General features: G+C 43.1%; 1 protein-coding gene across 1 annotated transcript in view; it reads right to left on the bottom strand.

The window, feature by feature from the left end:
* Nucleotides 1-17,401, bottom strand: part of Pkp2 (plakophilin 2) — a 60,176-nt gene extending 42,775 nt beyond the window's left edge. The window contains exons 1-3 of the mRNA XM_021184706.3: nucleotides 17,081-17,401; nucleotides 5,232-5,344; nucleotides 4,346-4,917 (exon numbers count right to left, since the gene is read on the bottom strand). Coding sequence (XP_021040365.2) covers nucleotides 4,346-4,917; nucleotides 5,232-5,344; nucleotides 17,081-17,303 — 908 coding nt within the window. The 5' untranslated portion in view covers nucleotides 17,304-17,401. The remainder of the gene's footprint in view (nucleotides 1-4,345; nucleotides 4,918-5,231; nucleotides 5,345-17,080) is intronic.
* Between the last annotated feature and the right edge of the window lie 2,582 nt (nucleotides 17,402-19,983).

The following is a 19,983-nucleotide window of genomic DNA, read 5'->3' as shown; positions in this document are numbered from 1 at the left end:
CAACCACTCTGGAAATCAGTTTGGTGGTTCCTCAGAAAATTGGACATAATACTACCAGAGGATCCAGCAATACCTCTCCTGGGCATATATCCAGAAGATGTTCCAACCAGTAAGAAGGACACATGCTCCACTATGTTCATAGCAGCCTTATTTATAATAGCCAGAAGCTGGAAAGAACCCAGATGCCCCTCAACAGAGGAATGGATACAGAAAATGTGGTACATTTACACAATGGAGTACTACTCAGCTATTAAAAGGAATGAATTTATGAAATTCCTAGGCAAATGGATGGACCTGGAGGGCATCATCCTGAGTGAGGTAACACAATCACAAAGGAACTCACACAATATGTACTCACTGATAAGTGGATATTAGCCCAAAAACTTAGGATACCCAAGATATAAGATACAATTTGTTAAACGCATGAAACTCAAGAAGAACGAAGACCAAAGTGTGGACACTGTGCCCCTTCTTAGAATTGGGAACAAAACACCCATGGAAAGAGTTACAGAGATAAAGTTTGGAGCTGTGATGAAAGGATGGACCATCTAAAGACTGCCATATCCGGGGATCCATCCCATAATCAGCCTCCAAACGCTGACACCATTGCATACACTAGCAAGATTTTGCTGAAAGGACCCAGATACAGCTGTCTCTTGTGAGACTATGCCAGGGCCTAGCAAACACAGAAGTGGATGCTCACAGTCAGCTATTGGATGGATCACAGGGCCCCCAATGGAGGAGCTAGAGAAATTACCCAAGGAGCTAAAGGGATCTGCAACCCTATAGGTGGAACAACATTATGAACTAACCAGTACCCCAGAGCTCTTGACTCTAGCTGCATATGTATCAAAAGATGGCCTAGTCAGCCATCACTGGAAAGAGAGGCCCAGTACCAAGTTGTCTTGCAAACTTTATATGCCCCAGTACAGGGGAACGCCAGGGCCAAAAAGTGGGAGTGGGTGGGTAGGGGAGTGGAGGGGGGAGTGTATTGGGGACTTTTTGGATAGCATTGGAAATGTAAATGAGGAAAATACCTAATTAAAAAAAAAAAAGAAAGTATAAGAGACAATTGTAATTGGTTAAAGAGAGATGGCAGGCCAGAGCTAGGGTTCAGCCTGACATGATGACATGCACAATGTTCAGCTCTGTGTTCAATCCCCAGTACCAGGGTGGTAGTACAAACTTATGATCCCAGTACTTGGGAGGTAGAGGCAGAAAAATCAGAAGTTCAAGGCCATCCTTGGTTGTATACTTGAGTTCAAGGCCAGTATGGGGCTATAAGATAACACTTCTTGAAGCCCACAGAAATATGACTTGATAGATGGGGTTGGGGAGATAAGTGAGAGATCAGAAAGAACAGTTGTTCCCAGGCTCCTGTCTTCTAAACTAGGAACTCAAAAAGTAAGCCTTCAGCAATGTTAGTTATGACTCTCAATGTGGGTCAACTGAGGTGAGAACTAGGGAGCAGTGTGCTGCCATGGTTTCCATAGCAACACATACACACATACATACCACACACACACATATCATACAAACACAGATACACACACCACATACACATACATGTACCACACACATACAAACTAACAAACACAAACTGATACCATACACATATACAGATCACATATACACACATATGCACACACACATACATACACACACACCACACACAGACATACATGACACACACATATACACATGCATGCACACATACATATACCACACACACAGTGACACTATACACACATGTACACACGTGCACACATACCACATACCTACACACCACACACATATACATACACACTACACACATACACACTAAACACATACACACAAACCACAAATACATACAAAATAAGAAACTTAAATGTAAATAACAAATACAACAGGAAGAACACAAAATGCTATTGGTCAGAATAAGAGCCTTTATGGAAAGAACGACCCCCTCCAAAAAATCCTAGTAAATTTCTGTGTGTGGAATGCCCAACTTACATTCCTGCCACACGGTTTGCCCCAGTCTTTATCCTGATATAGCATACGGTTACATCTTTGAAGACATCAGGCTCCTGAAAGGGTTGTCGAAAGACATGAAAATTGCCTGACTGTCCAAGGTATGGGAAGAATGCTGCTGTGGGCATGGCTCAGTCCTGTTAGTGGGAAGCTTAGAGACAGACACTTCTGAGAGCATCACAGAGTCTAAGCTGAGACAGTAAAGCAAGTCTTCAACTGGGAAGGGACTATAGAAAGAAGACTCAGTTGAAAGCAGGCGTGTGTAAGAGATGGGAAGATGTCATGTCCTCAGCAGTCCTAATTGATGTCTGCATGACATGCTTAATGTGAGTAAAATTATGATAACCAGTGTGGTCAGCATTCCATTGCAAAAGGACAACTGAGTATTCCTCATAAATTATTATTAAAAATAGGAGACAAAAGTATAACTGTAAGTATTTTCAACAGGAAAATTTCAGAGTCCAGAATAAAAAACAAAGAGAAATACCAAACAAGAACAAAAAAAAAAGGTTCCAGAATCTATCACCTCATAATATACAGTTTCCACTGTTAACTATGCCAGTCTGAAGGGGTACTTGGTACTTGGAAACCCAGATAGGAAAGCAGTCTTGGACCTCCCTGTGCTACTTAAAGCAGGCCACAAAACTTCTCAGAAGATAGATACACTCCTTGACCAAGAGAGGATATTCTTCTCATCAGAGACTAGTGAGTGATTAGGCTGAAAGAGACACTAAGACTTATCTTCTTTAATAAACACTTATCTTCTGTTAATAAACAAATGCTTATTTTCTGTTAGTTTGTTCCATGGCTCCTACACATAGTCAAAGGGCCTTCCGGAATCTTGCTATATATACACAGTCACCATTCCCTGGTTCAAACACTGAGTGCTTTGGGGCTTACTTTCCTTTGTAAAGAATTCTCCTTTATGTGTTAAAAAAATAAGGATATCTGATTCCCTATTGTTAAAATAATAATTAGAATAAACATGGCATGTGGGACAGTGCATGTGACCTGTTGCTGCTTAGGTCGCAAGCTGCCTGGTGATTTACTGAAGATCCACTCTTCTTAGTTTCCTTACCCAGAGTGCACTGCTCGTCACTCCCATCATTCCACACAGAGCTGGTGCTTACAACACGCCCTGCTTATTTTCTGGGCTCCTCTCCCAGACCCTCACCCCGAGTTTTTCTCTCTCTGGGGCTTTATAGAACTACAGGGCACTCTGGAGACATCTTAGATTCATTTGTTGAATTATTTAACTCTAAGAAGTACAGAAATTTCATTTATAGAAAAATCTATGTAAAATGTTTCACTTGGTGATTTCTTTTATTATTTATTTTATGTGCATTGGTGTTTTACCTGCTTGTATATCTGTGTGAAAGTGTCGGAACCCCTGGAATTGGACAATGGCAAGCTGTTAACTGAATGGGTACTGGAAACTGAATCTGGGTCCTCTGGAAGAGCAGCTTGTACGCCTAACCACGGTGCCATCTCTCCAGCGCCTCACTTGGTAATTTTTTAAAAAAACTTTCTCATTAGTCTGATTTGGACAAGTGCTAAGTGTCTCCTCTACCCTCAAGACAGTTTCCAACTGCATCAGTCACTGACTGACTGATACATTTCCAATGTTCTGGGAAAATAAACCCATGGCTTAGTACTTTGCATCACAATCTAAGTTTACAGTTGTGTTTAGATATTCCATAGGAAAGACCCACATATATGAAGATATACTCAGAGGGCATCAAAAGGTAGAGTCTGGAAATGGGGTCTGGCCACAGGGAAGTGTGAAACAGCAGGATAAGGACAAAGGATGCAGTGTACAGGTGTGTGGCAGTAGCCAAGGCTCCGAGTTGTGCAGGACACCACTGGGAAGGCCACTGCTATTGTTTGTTTCTTCTGTAAAGGGGAATTTGTAAATGCCTATTTGTCTCTCTTTCCCAGAGGAAGCAAAACTTTCCCTTCAGAATAAGAGTTAACTCCTAGCCTCTAGAATTTGAGAATCTCCTGACGAGATTAGTCTTTGAAACATGATTAAATATTCTATTACAATTACACTGTCCATTAAAATAATATTCTGACACAAGTATGGCTAGTGATTGTAGAATTTAAGTAACAAAAGGATCCAGATAGCAAAAAGTCATTATTTCATCTTGGTCTTTCACTCCTACCTTCCTCTTTCAGGATACATTTTTATAGTGTCTTTTGTGAACCTGCCTCGCTCCTATGGTTCTGAGAATACAGGGATGAGTCAGACATTAGCAAAAAGCTAGAAGACTGGGGCAAAAGGTAATGCATAAACACAATATAAAACTGTAAGGCAGGTTTGGAGGCTCACCCCAGCTGGACGTCAGCGAAGGCACTCCTGTCCCTGTGCGCATCGCCGCTGCCCGCGGCAGCCTGGCCTGCAGTGGTCAGCATTCTTCCTGGCTCCCGCAGGCTACTGCGGACTGAGCTCCTAGGCCAGGAGGAGCGGGCGGTTCTGCTCTGCATGCTTTGAAGCCGAGCCTGGCTCACACGCACGGTGGTCTCTTCCAACAGGCTGCCCGCACTGTGGCTGGTGCCAGGAGGGTGGGTGGGCATTGTGGGCTTGACTGGGCCATTGTCGAAGACAGAATCGCTGAATGACCCGCACCCAGGTGGCCTGCGGGCTGTGCCAGCCTGGCGTAGGCCCAGGATCTCTGAGCGAGCATAGCGTGGTAGGGTGAGGCGCCCACCAGGCACCACGTGGCTCCGCCAGGCATACTGGTATTCGCTGTGCCCATAGTGGGCTCTCTCTGGGCTGCTATCTGGAGAAATCTCAAGTCTCCTCAGAGGCTGCCTCCAGGATCTCTCCTCCACTGACTTCTGGGAACTGTACTGTGCTGCCGCTCTCCCCCAGCGACTTCCATAAGTGGCAGTCATCCCAGCCTGTGTGAGAGAAATGAAATTTAAATGAAGCATAATGACCTGACCGACTTTGGGATTATAATCTAACATGTCCATTTCTTTTAATAAAATGGAAGTCAGTACCCTTGTGTTACCCTGGGTCATATTTATTTGTACTAGAATTTAATATTGTTCAAACTTTTAAACTTTTAAAGTCCTAGATTTCCATATTGTTTACCCAAATTTTCTTAAAAACTGGGAAAGGAGACCACTTGAGACAGATTACTCCCTTCTCAAAAAGTCTGAAATTGTTTTCCTGATAATCTGATCAAGGATTAGGTTCTCTGATGTCCCACCTTAAGCATGTCATAGTCCCTAGTGACAGGTGACTGCCGTCCAACAAAGTCATTCTCAACCACGTGCAGCTTGTAGACATACTCAGGGACACTGCTAGTTCGGTGAAGGTTTCCTAAAATTAAGAAAACATTAAAGTAATTTAGAATACAAATGTGCCAATCTACACTGATCAGATGCATGACAAACACTGGAGTTTATGTCTAAGTGTTTGCAAATGCTGGTTGAAAGCTGTCATCTGGAAAAGACAAATGATCAGAGGTTATCAAAACATTTACTGGGTGTTTCCAAGTGCCAGTAGGTGTATGTCAGTAATCTCTCTTTCCGAGTTGCAGGTAGCCTGAATGAAATCAAGGGAGTTACAAAAACCAACCAAACAAACAAAAAAAAACAAAACCCCAAACCAAACAAAACAAGGAAACAATGGAAAGTACAAAACCAACATAGGCGAGAAGCCCAGTGCTGCCACCGAGCTGACCAGTGCCGGGGCTCGCCGGCTTGGTTCCATCCCAGGAAGTTCTGATTCAGGTGAGAGGTAAGTTGTGTTCCCAGGGTAGGAATTTTTTACTGTTCAGAAGTTGAAGGGAATGAAAACATTCAAACGCTAGTAGATAAGGGAGCTCGTGTAAACCAGGTGGTGGGGCCAGTGTAGACAGAGACACCGAGCAATCTAAAGCCAGGCTAAGGTGTTGGCATTGTGAGTTGGTAGCTAAGAAATTAACCACTCTTCTATGATGACTGTGCCTGTGAAATCAGGACCCAGCAGACGATTTCACAAACACTTCAGGGGAAAGCCAGGCCTTGCTCAGTGATGCATGCTCTCATCCACTTGATTACTCATCTCTGAGGAATGTGGGCTGGAAGGCAGGACTGGCCCTCTCCGTCTCTGTAGCCTTCCCTCCGAATCTAATTTCTAATCTCTTAAATGGAAAAAAAGACTTCTAAAGCCTAGGTAATGTCTTTTTCTATTTTTTAATTTTTGTCCTGTAGTGTTTCTTTTACACAAGCGAGGAAGAAAGACACTCAACTATCCTAAGAGCCTCGATAGAGATGCTGAGAACCACAGAACACAGTCCCCCTTGATATGATGGAGCTCTTTCTAACAAAGTGTCTAAATGTTTACATTTCAAGAGACTAATTCACAAATTACTTGGAGGGAGAATGAAGACTGTTGTTACCAGAAAGCTAAACAGTTTGAATCCATTTGGATTGTGTTTGCACATGTGCCCCTATTTCCTGATGCCAATCAAGCTTTGTTGTCTGGTTCCTGAGGAGAGGAACCCACACACAGGCTTGTACCTGTCATTTTGAAGGCACTGAAATCATGGTTAGCCAAAGTCCTGCTTTTAGAATTCATGAGGCCTGGAAAGGGAGAGGGGCTTCTGACTCAGGAATTCACTAAAGCTGCTTGCCACTGAGGAAGGAAGAACCCAGTACAACTAGCAGCTCAATGAAAGACTCTCTCTTCCCAGCTATCATCTTACAGTTCCCTGGAAATCTCAGCAGAAACTCCATTGGTGGGAGACAGACACCACGTCCATGTATTAAACGCCATGTGCAGCTCTGCTGGCTTCTGGCTTTACATTATCAGATCGTAATTCTGTCGAAAGAATCTCCAGAGCTACTTACATCAGTTAGTTGGGGGGGGGGGGTCTCTGCAACTTTGTGAGATTATGCCTTCAGAGAGCCACTAGGATGGCACAGCTGGCTAATGCTAAAACTGCCAAGACTTTCCCTTGAAGGGCCTGTACCCACACTTAGGTGCATCTCACTTCCCATCTCTGCACTCTAAGGTGTTACTTCCATGTGAGCACCTTGCTTGCTTTCTTAACCTTAATTCTCAGGCTAATATTAAAATATTTTTAAAATTAAAATCTTTAACTCTATTTCACTTCTGCTATGTCAAAATTTCTGTTTTGCATTCAAGCCACAAATGCTAGTGTGACTTGTATCGAAGTCCCTAAAGGATTAAAGGAACTTCTCAGGCTGCTGCCTCAGTGCCCTTACTACTGAATGAGGGAAAGGAATTTCTTCAATTTAGGAGAGGTCTTAAGGGCATGGCTCCTTGGCTAGCTGTTTCCCCTTACTCCCTGGTCCATTCCACAGCGCAGACAACCAGGAAGCAGGTGTAAAGGTTATGCTGGCATAGGACTAGAGATTAGCAGTATAGACATAGGGTAACACAAAAGGCTTTGAGCCTTAAGGGTCTGGGGGAGGTAAAATGAAGAAAGCTTATACTCCTCCTATCTCCAAAGAAACAGAAACTTCCTATAGAGTATGCATAGGCAAATAAGTATTAAATAGCTGATGAAGATGAAACCAGATGTTTTACTTACTGATCTATTGGTGATGAGACAGACACCATGTCCAAGACAGCTTATAGAAAAAAAAAAAAAAGCATTTAATTGGAGGCTTTCTTACAGTGTCACAGGGTAGGTCCATGGTCATCATGGCAAGAAGCATGCTGACAGGCAGACAGGCAGGCATGGCACTGTAGCAGCAGCTAAGACTAACATCTTATCCATATGATAGAAGCAGAGAGAAAGGAGAGACTGGCCTGGTGTGGGCTGACACCTTACAGCCCACGTCTAAGGATACACCTCCTCCAACAGGCCACACCTCCTAATCCTTTCCCCAAACACTTCCAACAACTAGGGACTCAGCGTTCAATTATGAGCCCATGGGGGCAGCTCTCATTCAAACAACCACATCAGATTTACTGTTCATTTTGTTTTCCAAAGCAATTTAAAGATGATTACAGTGAATAGGCTACTGTGGAGGCTGAGGTGGGAGGAACATTTGAACTAATGACTTCAAGATAGAAAGAATATGAGACTGCTTTAAAACAACAGCATCCCAATAAAAATGACAAAAACTATAATGTATTCACTTTATCTTTAAGCAATGGTCTATAATCTGACAGCTGCCTGATGTCATCACTGTTTCTATCTGCCGCCCCCATCACCCAAAGTAGTTTTGGGGTGCTTTTTGTAACCATGGCTATGAAGATTCACGTGGAATCTTAGCTGTCTGATTGTTGTGGTTACAGCTTTCTTAAGAATCCAGAGAGAGATGGTGTGGCACTGGCTATGATGGCACGTGTCTGTAGGTTGAATTGGGAGGATTATCAGAGTCCAGAATTTATAGTTCATCCTGGCTCATCAAGAAAATCTCACTTCACAAGAAAAAAAATAATCATTGTACAGACAGGAGTTTGAAGATGGAAGTAGCCATCACTGAACTGTTCCTGAATTGCCCTTAGGAAAGACAGACAAGAGTGCTGGATGTGAATATATATAAAGAACTCAAGAGGATGGGCTCCAGAAAATCAAATAACCCTATTAAAAATGGGGTACAGAGCTAAACAAAGAATTCTCAACTGAGGAATACCAAATGTCTGAGAAGCACCTGAAAAAATGTTCAACATACTTAATCATCAGGGAAATGCAAATCAAAACAACCTTGAGATTCTACCTCACACCAATCAGAATGGCTAAGATCAAAAATTCAAGTGACAGCAGATGCTGGCGAGGATGTGGAGAAAGAGGGACACTCCTTCATTGTTGGTGGGATTGCAAGCTGGTACAACCACTCTGGAAATCAGTCTGGCAGTTCATCAGAAAATTGGACATAGTACTACAGAAAGATCCAGCAATACCTCTCCTGGGCATATACCCAGAAGATGTTCCAACATGTCATAAGGACACGTGCTCTACTATGTTCATACCATCCTTATTTATAATAGCCAGAAGCTGGAAAGAACCCAGATGTCCCTCAACAAAGGAATGGATACAGAAAATGTGGTACATTTACACAATGGAGTACTACTCAGCTATTAAAAACAATGAATTTATGAAATTCTTAGGCAAATGGAGGGATCTGGAGGATATCATCCTGAGTGAGGTAACCCAATCACAAAAGAACACACATGCTATGAACTCACTGATAAGCGGATATAAGCCCAGAAACTTAGATTACCCAAGATACAATTTGCAAAACACATGAAACTCAAGAAGAAGGAAGACCAACAAGTGAATACTTCAACCCTTTTAGAAGGGGGAACCAAAATACCCATGAAAGGAGTTACAGAGACAAAGTTTGGAGCTGAGACAGAAGAAAGGACCTTCCAGAGATTGCCCCACTCGGGGATCCATCCCATATACAACCACCAAACCCAAACACTATTGCATATGCCAGCAAGATTTTGCTGACAGGACCCTGATGTAGCTATTTCTTGTGAGGCTATGCCAGTGCCTGGCAAATACAGAAGTGGATGCTCACAGTCATCTATTGGATGGAACACAGGGTCCCTAATGAAAGAGCTAGAGAAAGTACCCAAGGAGCTAAAGGGGTCTGCAACCCTATAGAAGGATCAACAATATGAACTAACCAGTACCCCCCCCCCCAGAACTGTGTCTCTAGTTGCATATGTAGCAGAGGATGGCCTAGTTGGCCATCAATGGCCTTGGTCTTACGAAGATCATATGCCCCATTACAGGGGAATGCCATAGCTAGGAAGCGGGAATGGGTGGGTTGGGGAGCAGGGTGGGGGTGGGAGGAAAGGGTATAGGAGACTTTCGGGATAGCATTTGAAATGTAAATGAAGAAAATATCTACTAAAAAAGAGTGGGAAAAAAAAAGATGCTGGGCGTGGTGGCATGCCAATAATCCAAGCATTTCTGAGATTGATGCAAAGACAAGCAGATGTGTAAGTTTGAGGCCAACCTGTCTACACAGACTGAGTTCCTAGCCAGCTATCACAAAAGGCTGAAAAGAAAAACCACAATCAATTATTTTTTTTATTGCTGATCTGGTTTCATTCCTGTGGTGATGTGTCCCCAAAGTCTCAGGATGTGGAGCAAGGGCATCTCCTCCAGCTTAGGGGTTGGAGGCCATCCTATGCAAAATGCCTCGAGTCCACTGAAACTTTTAGGTCAAAACCAAACAATTACAAATCTTCAAAATGCTTTTTTTTTTCTTTTTTAATGAAGAGTCTCAACCCATTGTATCTGTCAGCTTTTCATTGGCTGGGGCTGATCTTGTTACTTTACTGAGCAGAACTGCTCCTTCTTTAAGTGTTCCTTATAAACCAAATGTATTTCAGCAGGAAATTTTCATTTTTATGTTTCTCTCTTGCTGAACCCTTCTATGATTCACAATTATTAAATTCTTTAACTAGCACTTAAAATCCCTATCTCCAATATGTGGTAGAAAAGAGGAATGGGGGAAGGCCACCTACAAAGTGACACAACTGAACTGAGTTAGCTAGGCAGAGAGAAAGGCGAGGAGGGAGGAGGGGAGGCATAGAAATAACAAGATAAACTGTGTGTGTTTGCTGAGGATGTGGTGGTGACAGAAAACAATGAGCCTGACAGGCTGCAGGCATCACATCACAGAGAACTTGGAATGCCAAGAGGAAAACAGAGTCTACTCCAGTAGATAGCAGCCGAAACCCAATGGCCTTTCAGAGACAACCACAGAGAATTTAGAATCTTCACTTAGTAGCTGTATGGAAAACAGAGTGGGGCCAGAGCAGAGCAGAGAGAGGTTCTTATCACAGTGGGCTTTTCCTCCTCCACACGAAGAATCATGTTTCAGACTACATTTCTCGGAGAGTCCTGCAGCAGCACCTGGCAAGTTAAATGTTCATTAGCAGTGTCACGCAGACATCCAACATCGCCTCCCTACACAGATTAGGTCAGTGTAATCTCCCAGGTTGCCCTCTGGTCTATGCATCAATTACAGTGAGGTCAGCAGTCATGTATGTCCTGGTCCTAGGTGCATGGCAGGTACTCAAACATCACCCCTCCTCTGTGTTTCTGGGTACATGGTGAAGAAGGGAAACTGATTTCTACAAAACGTAGAGAACTCTTACTGAGGAATCAGAAAAGCTGACATTTTTGTTGAGGTTGATTCTATATTGGGATAATATATATTTATTAATTTCTTATCTGTATGACTTGTACATATACATTTGGTCTTTTGTTACTCTATAATGAATTTGTTTTCCCAATCAAGAAAAATGTTCATTTGTTTCTATCCTTCAATTTAAAAGAAACAAAACAAAAACATACCCCGGCAATCTGAGGCTGAAGAGATGGCTCAGTGGGTAAGAAGAGCACAGGCTGCTCTCACAGAAAACTCAAGTCTAATTACCAATATCCACAGAGTCGTTCACAAGTTTCTTAGAGAATCTGATGCCCCTTTTGGCCTCTGTGGGCACTGCATTCATGTGGTGCAAGACTGTCTCGAATGAAAAACACCCAAAACATAAAACATAAAATAAATAGCCGGGCGGTGGTGGCACACTCCTTTAATCCCAGCACTTGGAAGGCAGAGATAGGTGGATTTCTGAGTTCAAGGCCAGCCTGGTATACAAAGTGAGTTCCAGGACAGCCGGGGCTACACAGAGAAACCCTGTCTCGAAAAAACAAAACAACAACAAAAAAATAAATAATAATAATAAAATAAAATTTAAAAAAATGTAAAAGGTTTTACAATCTTCCAAGATTCAGTAAATTGATGTGATAGTAAGTCTAAGGTAATCAGGAAGCGTCTAACATGCAATGTGTTTCTTTGAAATTCTGGAAATTATAAAATTATAGAATTTGGATATTTTTTGTTGCTTGAGTCAACTAACATTATCATAGTTAAAGCTATACTTCAGTAAATATGTGCATTTCTTCGATGGTGTACTGGCTAGTTTTGTGCGAACTTGACACAGCTGGAGTTATCACAGAGAAAGGAGCTTCAGTTGAGGAAATGCCTCCATGAGATCCAACTGTAAGGCATTTTCTCAATTAGTGATCAAGGGAGAAAGGCCCCTTGTGGGTGGGACCATCTCTGGGCTGGTAGTCTTGGGTTCTATAAGAGAGCAGGCTGAGCAAGCCAGGGGAGGCAAGCCAATAAAGAACATCCCTCCATGGCCTCTGCATCAGCTCCTGCTTTCTGACCTGCTTGAGTTCCAGTCCTGACTTATTTGGTGATGAACAGCAGTATGGAATTGTAAGCTGAATAAACCCTTTCCTCCCCAACTTGCTTCTTGGTCATGATGTTTATGCAGGAATAGAAACCCTGACTAAGACAGCTGGTAATGGTGTACTGTGTTCTTAAATGCTGCGGACTACGTTTAAATACTTACATTTAGGCCTGTATACTAAGCTGTTAATCAGATCTTTAAACACTTTAATGTGTATTTCAACCTCATATCCAATGTATAAATGACATACAATAGATTTTTTTTTAATGTGTCTCTTATGGTCGTCATAGCCTTGCCAATTCTGTGGCTCTTTAATGTGTTCCTCATGTGTTATGACCACCAACCATGAGATAATTTCATTGCTACTTCATAACTGTGATTTTGCTACTGTTATGAATCGTAATGTAAATATCTGCTGTTCTATCATAAAGGAAACCTTATACACCGTTTATTCTTAATTTAGTGAACTGAAGGGAAGAGGTTACTTTGGCACAAAGATTAAAAAATATCTTAATTCATGGTCTATATCTAGTCTTGCTTAGTGTTTCCTTCCCAAAGTGGAGCATGGGACTTGTGAGTAAATACATTTGGATATATGCACAAAATAGAGGTCTACATTTATATCAGAATTAAATAATTTAAGTATTTTGAAGATCATCTGGGTGGGAACCAAATACTCATTGTAGATCACATTAATCAAATCTGATGTTTGAGTCATGTATTTCTTATTAAGTTCTACATCAATATCAGTGTTGGACAATATGAAGATAAAATAAAACAAGTCTTATTTTAATACATGAGAAAAAAGAATTAAAGTTGATATACAAAAGGATACTGTAAGAGAAAGCACCAACAAGCCACAAATAGCTAGAATAATCAGTTCTAAAGAGTGGCCTTCTGTTCCCATGACAACAGCACACTAGCACAGGGCTACTGACAGCAGCCAGGTTGGTTCCTTAAGGCAATTCCTGCTCTAAAGAACAGTGTTTTAATCAAATCCTGTGACCCGGGATCTTTGGTTTTTCACTCTGCAGCATCCTTACCATTCTCCCACTCAGCCCTTTACCCACAAAAAAAAAATACGTTCTTCCCACTTGAGAAGTTTGCTCTTTCTAACCTTCATTTTGTTGGTAATCTATTTTGACAGAGTATAATTAGAAATTTGTAAAAACAGAAAACCCTCCCATAAAAAAATTACATTACCAAATCTGAATGAAAGTGTGCTATGGGATAACACAGAAGTCACTGTACGCTGAGGTCTGAACGACACTCACATTCACAGCAGTGTGGGCACAGTCCCACCACACTGGCTTCTCCCCTCCTGTCTCCTTCCTCCTGAATGACTCACCCTCTCACTCAAAAGTGACTCATTCATGTAATACCCTTTAGCAAAGGAGTCTTACAGTGCAAAGCTTTATGCTATTTTATCTTCTGTTAGCTTAGCATTAGTTTTACATTAAAATTGAATTTCTAGTCTAGTTAAAAATCATTAAAAGCTTTTATTTTACTTCTCTGAAAGGGCAAGTCTATTGTTGGCAACTATAAATGACAATTACGGAACAGTTTCTCTTTGCAGCAGCACCTGTTAGCTGGCTTTGTCTTATGAGCAGGGCTTTATGCTATAGACTAGGCTTGTCCTAAACTCACAGCCATTCTCCTGCCCCAGCCACCTCAGTGCTGGGAGAGCATGAGCCACTACACTTGGCTTTTCTAACTGCACCATTTGAAGCCCAGAATAAATGTGTAGTCCTCTCTCCAGAATCCATTCTAATCTCCAGTACTGATAGTCGCTTCTTCAGGAAGTCGTGTAAGTAACAAGCATGGCTGAAGTTTTTATGGTAGCTCTTCAAAGACCTTGTAAAATGAATTGGAATATAGTTCACTGTGCGTTATAAGCATTACATATTACAATTTCTTCCTATTTGGGCACTAGAGAGAGAGAGAAAGACAATGTAGTAAGTAAAACTGTGTTTTACAGTATAATAATTTTTTGCTATCTTTGCTATCTTTCTTTGCCACTTTTAAATGTTTCATTCTGACTTTTATAAGATTTTAAAATTTGATAAAGCATATACATATTTTATAATACAGCCACACACACCGTTGAACCTAAGAGATAAAACTGACTTTAAAATATTCACCAGTTTAAAATGATACCAAAAGTCAGTGAGTGATTTCCAGGGAAACCATACACTGTAAGAAAGCCACGGAGGGTGAAAAAGCCTTACAAGGCATTAACCACAAACCTTTCCGCAGACTGTCTGCTGCCTCATCCTTTCTGGTATGTCAACAATCCAGAATTCTCCAGGGAACTGGGGCTAAGGGCAGTAACATCTGGGTCACTCTATCAGCACTGTTTCAGTATTGCTGTGTTTCCACACTACAGACAGGATACGGATATAAGGAAAATATAAAAGCAATCCAGCCACCCGAAGTCCTAAACACTTTCAAAGTACTTGAGTTAAACAGGTGGGAGTCACCTCTTGCTACTGCTCCAGGGTACATGGAAGCCCGGTCCCTGTAGCTGACCTCCTTCAGAGTAGGGGTCTGATGTCTTCCCCACTCCTAAGCTGCACTTCTCTGCAGCCTGCCAAAGAGCTCTGTGGTAATCAAAAATAGCTCAGGGCTTTATCCCTTAGTTGGAAAAACCACTCAACGGAACAGAAGCACCAAGGCTGTGTCTTTGTTCTCCCATGTCAACTCGGCACTATGAAATATCCGTGCACACTTCTACAATAACACATCTCCAACTATGCTCCCTGCACAAGCCTAATAAACTTCTGAGATTTAAAACTCCTAGTTTCAGAGTGTGGGGGTGGGAGTGGTGAGCTAACATCACAGTTCCTCCAAACAGATTTTCAAAATTCTCTTTGGCTGGGAGAACTTTGCATTTGAAAGCTCTGTGGCACCCTTGCTGTTCTCTGGGTACTTAGGGCTTTTGATTCACGACTGCATTTCCTTGGGTTTAAACTTCTTGTTACAAAGCACACCAAATGTGTGTTCAATTCAGCACCTGAATGATGCCCCTTGGAGAAGAACACGTTCAGTGGCAGTGGTTGAATTCACCAAACAGCTCCTGTATTATTCCGTAGAGAGGAGACACCAATTTTCTAGGACTTGGACCATCATCCTACAACTGTTGATAGATATATGCCTCCCCCCTCCCCCCCTAAAATGATCACCTTATATTATCTAGCTCATCTACCTGTCCAATTCCATTTAAGGACATAACAGAATGGAAATGCATGAAATTGGAGATGACCGGCTGCCATATGATTCCTGTTCTCCTGAGCTCCCTGTTCCTTCCTCCTACACTGGACCCCACCCCATCCCCCACCCCCCCACCCCCCCACCCCGCTCCATTTGTTTACTAGTTGATGCCTGCTTGTTCTTCTGGCTGGCCACCCTTACACAAGGAAGAAAGCTCTTCAGTTCCACGTTAGCACTGGGCATGAGGCTTTTCACACTGCAGGATGCAATGGATAGCCAGACACTGCCCTCAGTCATCCTGGAGTCCTTTGCCACATTCCTAACCCTAAAGTTTGGTTTTTCTTCTCACCAGGAACTAAAGCAGTTCTTTCCTGTGTAAACCTTTCCATCCTCTTAGAACTTCCTTAGTTTTACTTAGAGGAAAAGGAGTCGTTACAGCGAAGTTTAGTTCCCAAGTAATTTCATTTTGTGTTAGTAATCAAACACTTAATATGTTAACTCATGATCGACTTAAAACTCCACATTTTGGCTTTTATATACCACCTATGCCACTTTCTGTCTGGAATCTTGACTTATTTGCTCAGTTTCCTGTCTCTAAGCTTGGATCCACAGAAAACCCAGCCCATGTCTGTAATCTCAGCACATGGGAGACAGAGACGGGAAGTTTGAGGCTGCATCTTAAAAATCGTATCTATATCTACACATATGGAAAGAGAAGGAAAAAAAATGCGCAGTTCATTTTAAGAAGATAATATAAAGTGTGAACCACGTAGCCTAATTAGGGACATTACAGGCACTCAGTTACATGAGCTTGCAATCATTAAACACCTCTTTACTTTTCAAGTATGCAAACATCAACTGCCTTAACCTTTAGACAAACTGAAAAGCGGTCAGCTTCCCAGACTCTGCTATTTGAAATCCACATGCTGGCACGGAAGCATTATTATTCTTAATGGTAATCACATTTGCCAGAGCTTCTTATCTTTCTGATCAACCACACTTCTGTCAACTAGTCTGTGTGGTGGGGGGTTGATTTTTTTTTTTAATGAGGGCGGTTCTGCACCCACACATCTGTTGGTTCTGGTGTGTGGGTGTGAGGTGGGCAGGCGGGGCTACCTTCAGCCTGGCCAAAGTCTCCTTCCTCCTTAATCCTCCGCAGGGTGTTCAGGTTGCTCCCAGACCCAAAGCCGACTTGCTCAATTTGTTTAGTCGCAGATAAGGAGTGGAGCACTCCAAAGTACTTGGACGAGGTAACCTCAATTTAGAGGATGGAGGAACCGCAGGGCTTTGAAGGTTTCTTTCTAAAAATATTTATAGAGAGTCGTAAACTCTAAAACATCTCAATAAAAGCCCAAAGCGCCTTATTCCAGAAGATCAATCTTGCATACCAAAGTCTGCATAAAATTTCAAAGTGTTCTTTAGAATCTCAGGGAGAGAACCCGGAGCGAGCGGCGAAGGGTGAAAGCGATCGAATTCTTTAATACAGACAATTGTGTAATTAACAAACGAATAGGTAGACCAGAACCAAAGGTTAGGGAGGAAGCGTGTCGAAAGCGACCAACCACGAGCCGGAAAAGGTAAGGTGAGCAACAGGTGGGCGGACGGACACCGGTCCGCACCGGGGAGACCTACGACTAGCACGGCGGGTGGGGTTCGACTCACCGCTGACCGCAGAGCTCCGGCCCCGGCGGGCTAAGGTCTGCTGCACCTGCTCCTGGATCCGCTGGCTCCGGGCCGCCGGGTCGCCGCGGCCGCTGCTGCCGGCCAGCCTCAGTCTGGCCTCGGAGGGCAAGGCCAGGCTGGAGCTATCCAGGTGACCCAGGATCTGCTGGCCCAGCACAGTCCGGATGTAGCCACACTCGGCCAGCGAGCCGGGGACGGCCATCGCGTCGGCGGGGTGACCAGGAGGGACTGCCAGGACCTGCCCGCAGAGCCGCAGAGGCGTGGGGACCAGCAGCAAACCCCGCCCCACCCCGCCCCGCCCCGCCCTGTGGGGACCCAGGCCCTTAGGGGACAGGGGCGTGGCTCCTGCAAAGCAGGCGCACTCCGCCCGGGGCGAGCACGTCCTCTGAGGCCCCACGTACTCTCGGCTCGCGAAGGATTGTGGGAGGAGCTGCCCTTAGGACAGGTGCAGCTGGGAACTTCTGCTGTGAGTAGCACATCTAGTTAGTTAGGGTCAGTTACACTGTTCCAAACGTTCACAGATAATGAAAGATGTATGAAATAGAAGTATTCTAAAGGTTTTTTTTTTTTTTTTTTATCCTTAGTACTTCAGGACGCCGAGCTTTTTGTACAGATGGAGCCCCCAGAAACATATGTTCTCCCTCAGTGAAAGCCTCTGCTTGCTCTTGCAAATACACAAATTGTACCCAGTGCGCTCTTGTCCACCCACTTCCTTCTTAAGGAACATGCCCACACAGAGAAACTCCAATAAGGGGCCCAGAGAAAAGATGACTTTTAATACTCATTTTTAATAGCTCTTCTAACGTTGACTAAGCCCTCTTTATGACAAGCTCTTTGCTGGGAACTCATGAAAGAGGTTTCTCACTTAAATCTCCTGAAACTTGAGTTTATCATGCTATTAACTATGCTTCGCATGCAATTGGGCTAAGAACAAGAGCTAAGCTCAACAGAAGGGTCCTTGAACTTAAAGTTGACAACCGATGCTACTCTCCACATACTGGTATTTAGACTTGGGAGAAGAAAAGAAAAACATCTATGTTTGTTATCAAGTGGGGTCTTTTCTTTGGTTGCTAGGGTTTGTATTTTGTTGGAACGGTTAGGGAACACAACTTCTCTTCTTCCCCGGTTCCTAACTATACAATTAATGTGGCTTCCTGTTTTGCCTTCGAGCATCGAGAGAGTGAGGAGGAAATCAGGGACGAGTCACTCTTTCTCCACAGGCCACATGGTCAAAGGTCATAAGGAAAGCTCTGGAGGTGGGAGATATGAGGTCAGCAGAAGCAACTGGGCCAGTCTTTAGGTAAATTGTGCCCAAAAACTTGGCTTGCCAAGTCAGGTGTAGATAATGTACAATTGTGATGCTGAGAGCTTACCGAAAACAAGAATGTTATGACTGTTAAATTACAGCAACAAATCCGGTCACCAGCCCCTTGTAAGCAAACCTGTTTCCCTTCATCTATCTCCTAGCTCCTTCCGAAAGCCCCAGGTCTGTTGCTTTAAAAGATAACTGCAGCGCCTGCTTCTGCGGGGCCGGTACTCACTCTGGCTTCTGTACCTGGAGAAGTATGACTGATAAGGTCCCATTCTGCTTTCTTCAGCAAGAGACAAACAGGGAATTCCTCTTATTTATCTTAGGAAGTGTAACTTCACTTTCCTGTTTCCTGTCAAATCACTTTTTAAAAGTTCTGTTGTAATTGATTATCTTATTATGTAGGCTCCAGTAAATGAGGACATCTTACTATTGGTAGTTGGATGGTTTGATGAAAGAATGGCAATTAGAAATTAGCTTACCAGTGAAGGAGGATATACATCTAATTTAGCTTATCCTTTGGTATGGCTAAAGAACATAGCCTCTATCCTCCCCAGGTTCCTAACCATACAATTAATGTAGAGCTATGTAGCTTCCTGTTTTACCTGAGGTTCAAGGAAGTGAAAAGGAAATAGGGATGAGTCATCCTTTCTCTACAGGCCGCATGGTCAAAGGTCGTGAGGAATACTCTGGAAGTAGGAGCTATGAGAACAGCAGGCCTTGGGAACACCAAGTGGTGGGTCATGAGCAGTGCTCTGCATATTTTTACATGTCAGTTTCCTGCCTGTAAATGGGAATCATAAATGTACCTACACATAGTGTTGCCGTGATCACTAAACAAAGAATTGTACATAAGTGTTCAACAGCCCTTAGAAGTCCATTCTTGAGTCTCTGACTTTCTTCAAGTCTTTATCATAGATCACCTTCTTACTTAAATGGTACTCTTTCACAATCACTCATGTATGAGCACACGCGCACACACACACACACACACACACACATATATTCACTGTTTCTCTGCACATTTTTTTCCACAGATTTTATTTTAATCACTTGTTCTGGTGATTTAAAACAAAAAGACCCGGGCTGGAGAGATGGCTCAGTGGGTAAGAGCACCCGACTGCTCTTCCAAAAGTCCAGAGTTCAAATCCCAGCAACCACATGGTGGCTCACAACCATCCGTAATGAGATCTGACGCCCTCTTCTGGTGTGTCTGAAGACAGCTACAGTGTACTACTTATAATAATAAATAAATAAATCTTAAAAACAAAAAACCAAAAAGACCCTCACAGGCTCATATATCTGGTGTTTGGTCTATAGTTAAGTGGATGGAGTAGGAGATAGAGCCTTGTCGAAGGAGGTGTGTCACTGGGAGATAGGCTTTGAGATTTCAAAAGCCCACACCTGACCCAGTTTCTCTCCCCCCTCCTTTTCTCCCCCCTCCCTCTCTCTCCTCTTCCTCCCCCCTCTCTCCTCCTCTCCCACCCTCTTCTCTGCCTGCAGCTTGTGGGTCAGAGGTGAGCTCTTAGCTGGTTCTACCTTGCCACACCTGCCTTGGTGATTACGGACTGGC

The sequence above is a fragment of the Mus caroli genome, unplaced genomic scaffold (assembly GCF_978045245.1).
Source record: "Mus caroli unplaced genomic scaffold, Mus_caroli_1 scaffold_17, whole genome shotgun sequence".
Lineage (NCBI taxonomy): Eukaryota > Metazoa > Chordata > Mammalia > Rodentia > Muridae > Mus > Mus caroli.
The sequence above is the reverse complement of the archived record's forward strand: the minus strand, read 5'-3'. Positions and strand labels throughout refer to the sequence as shown.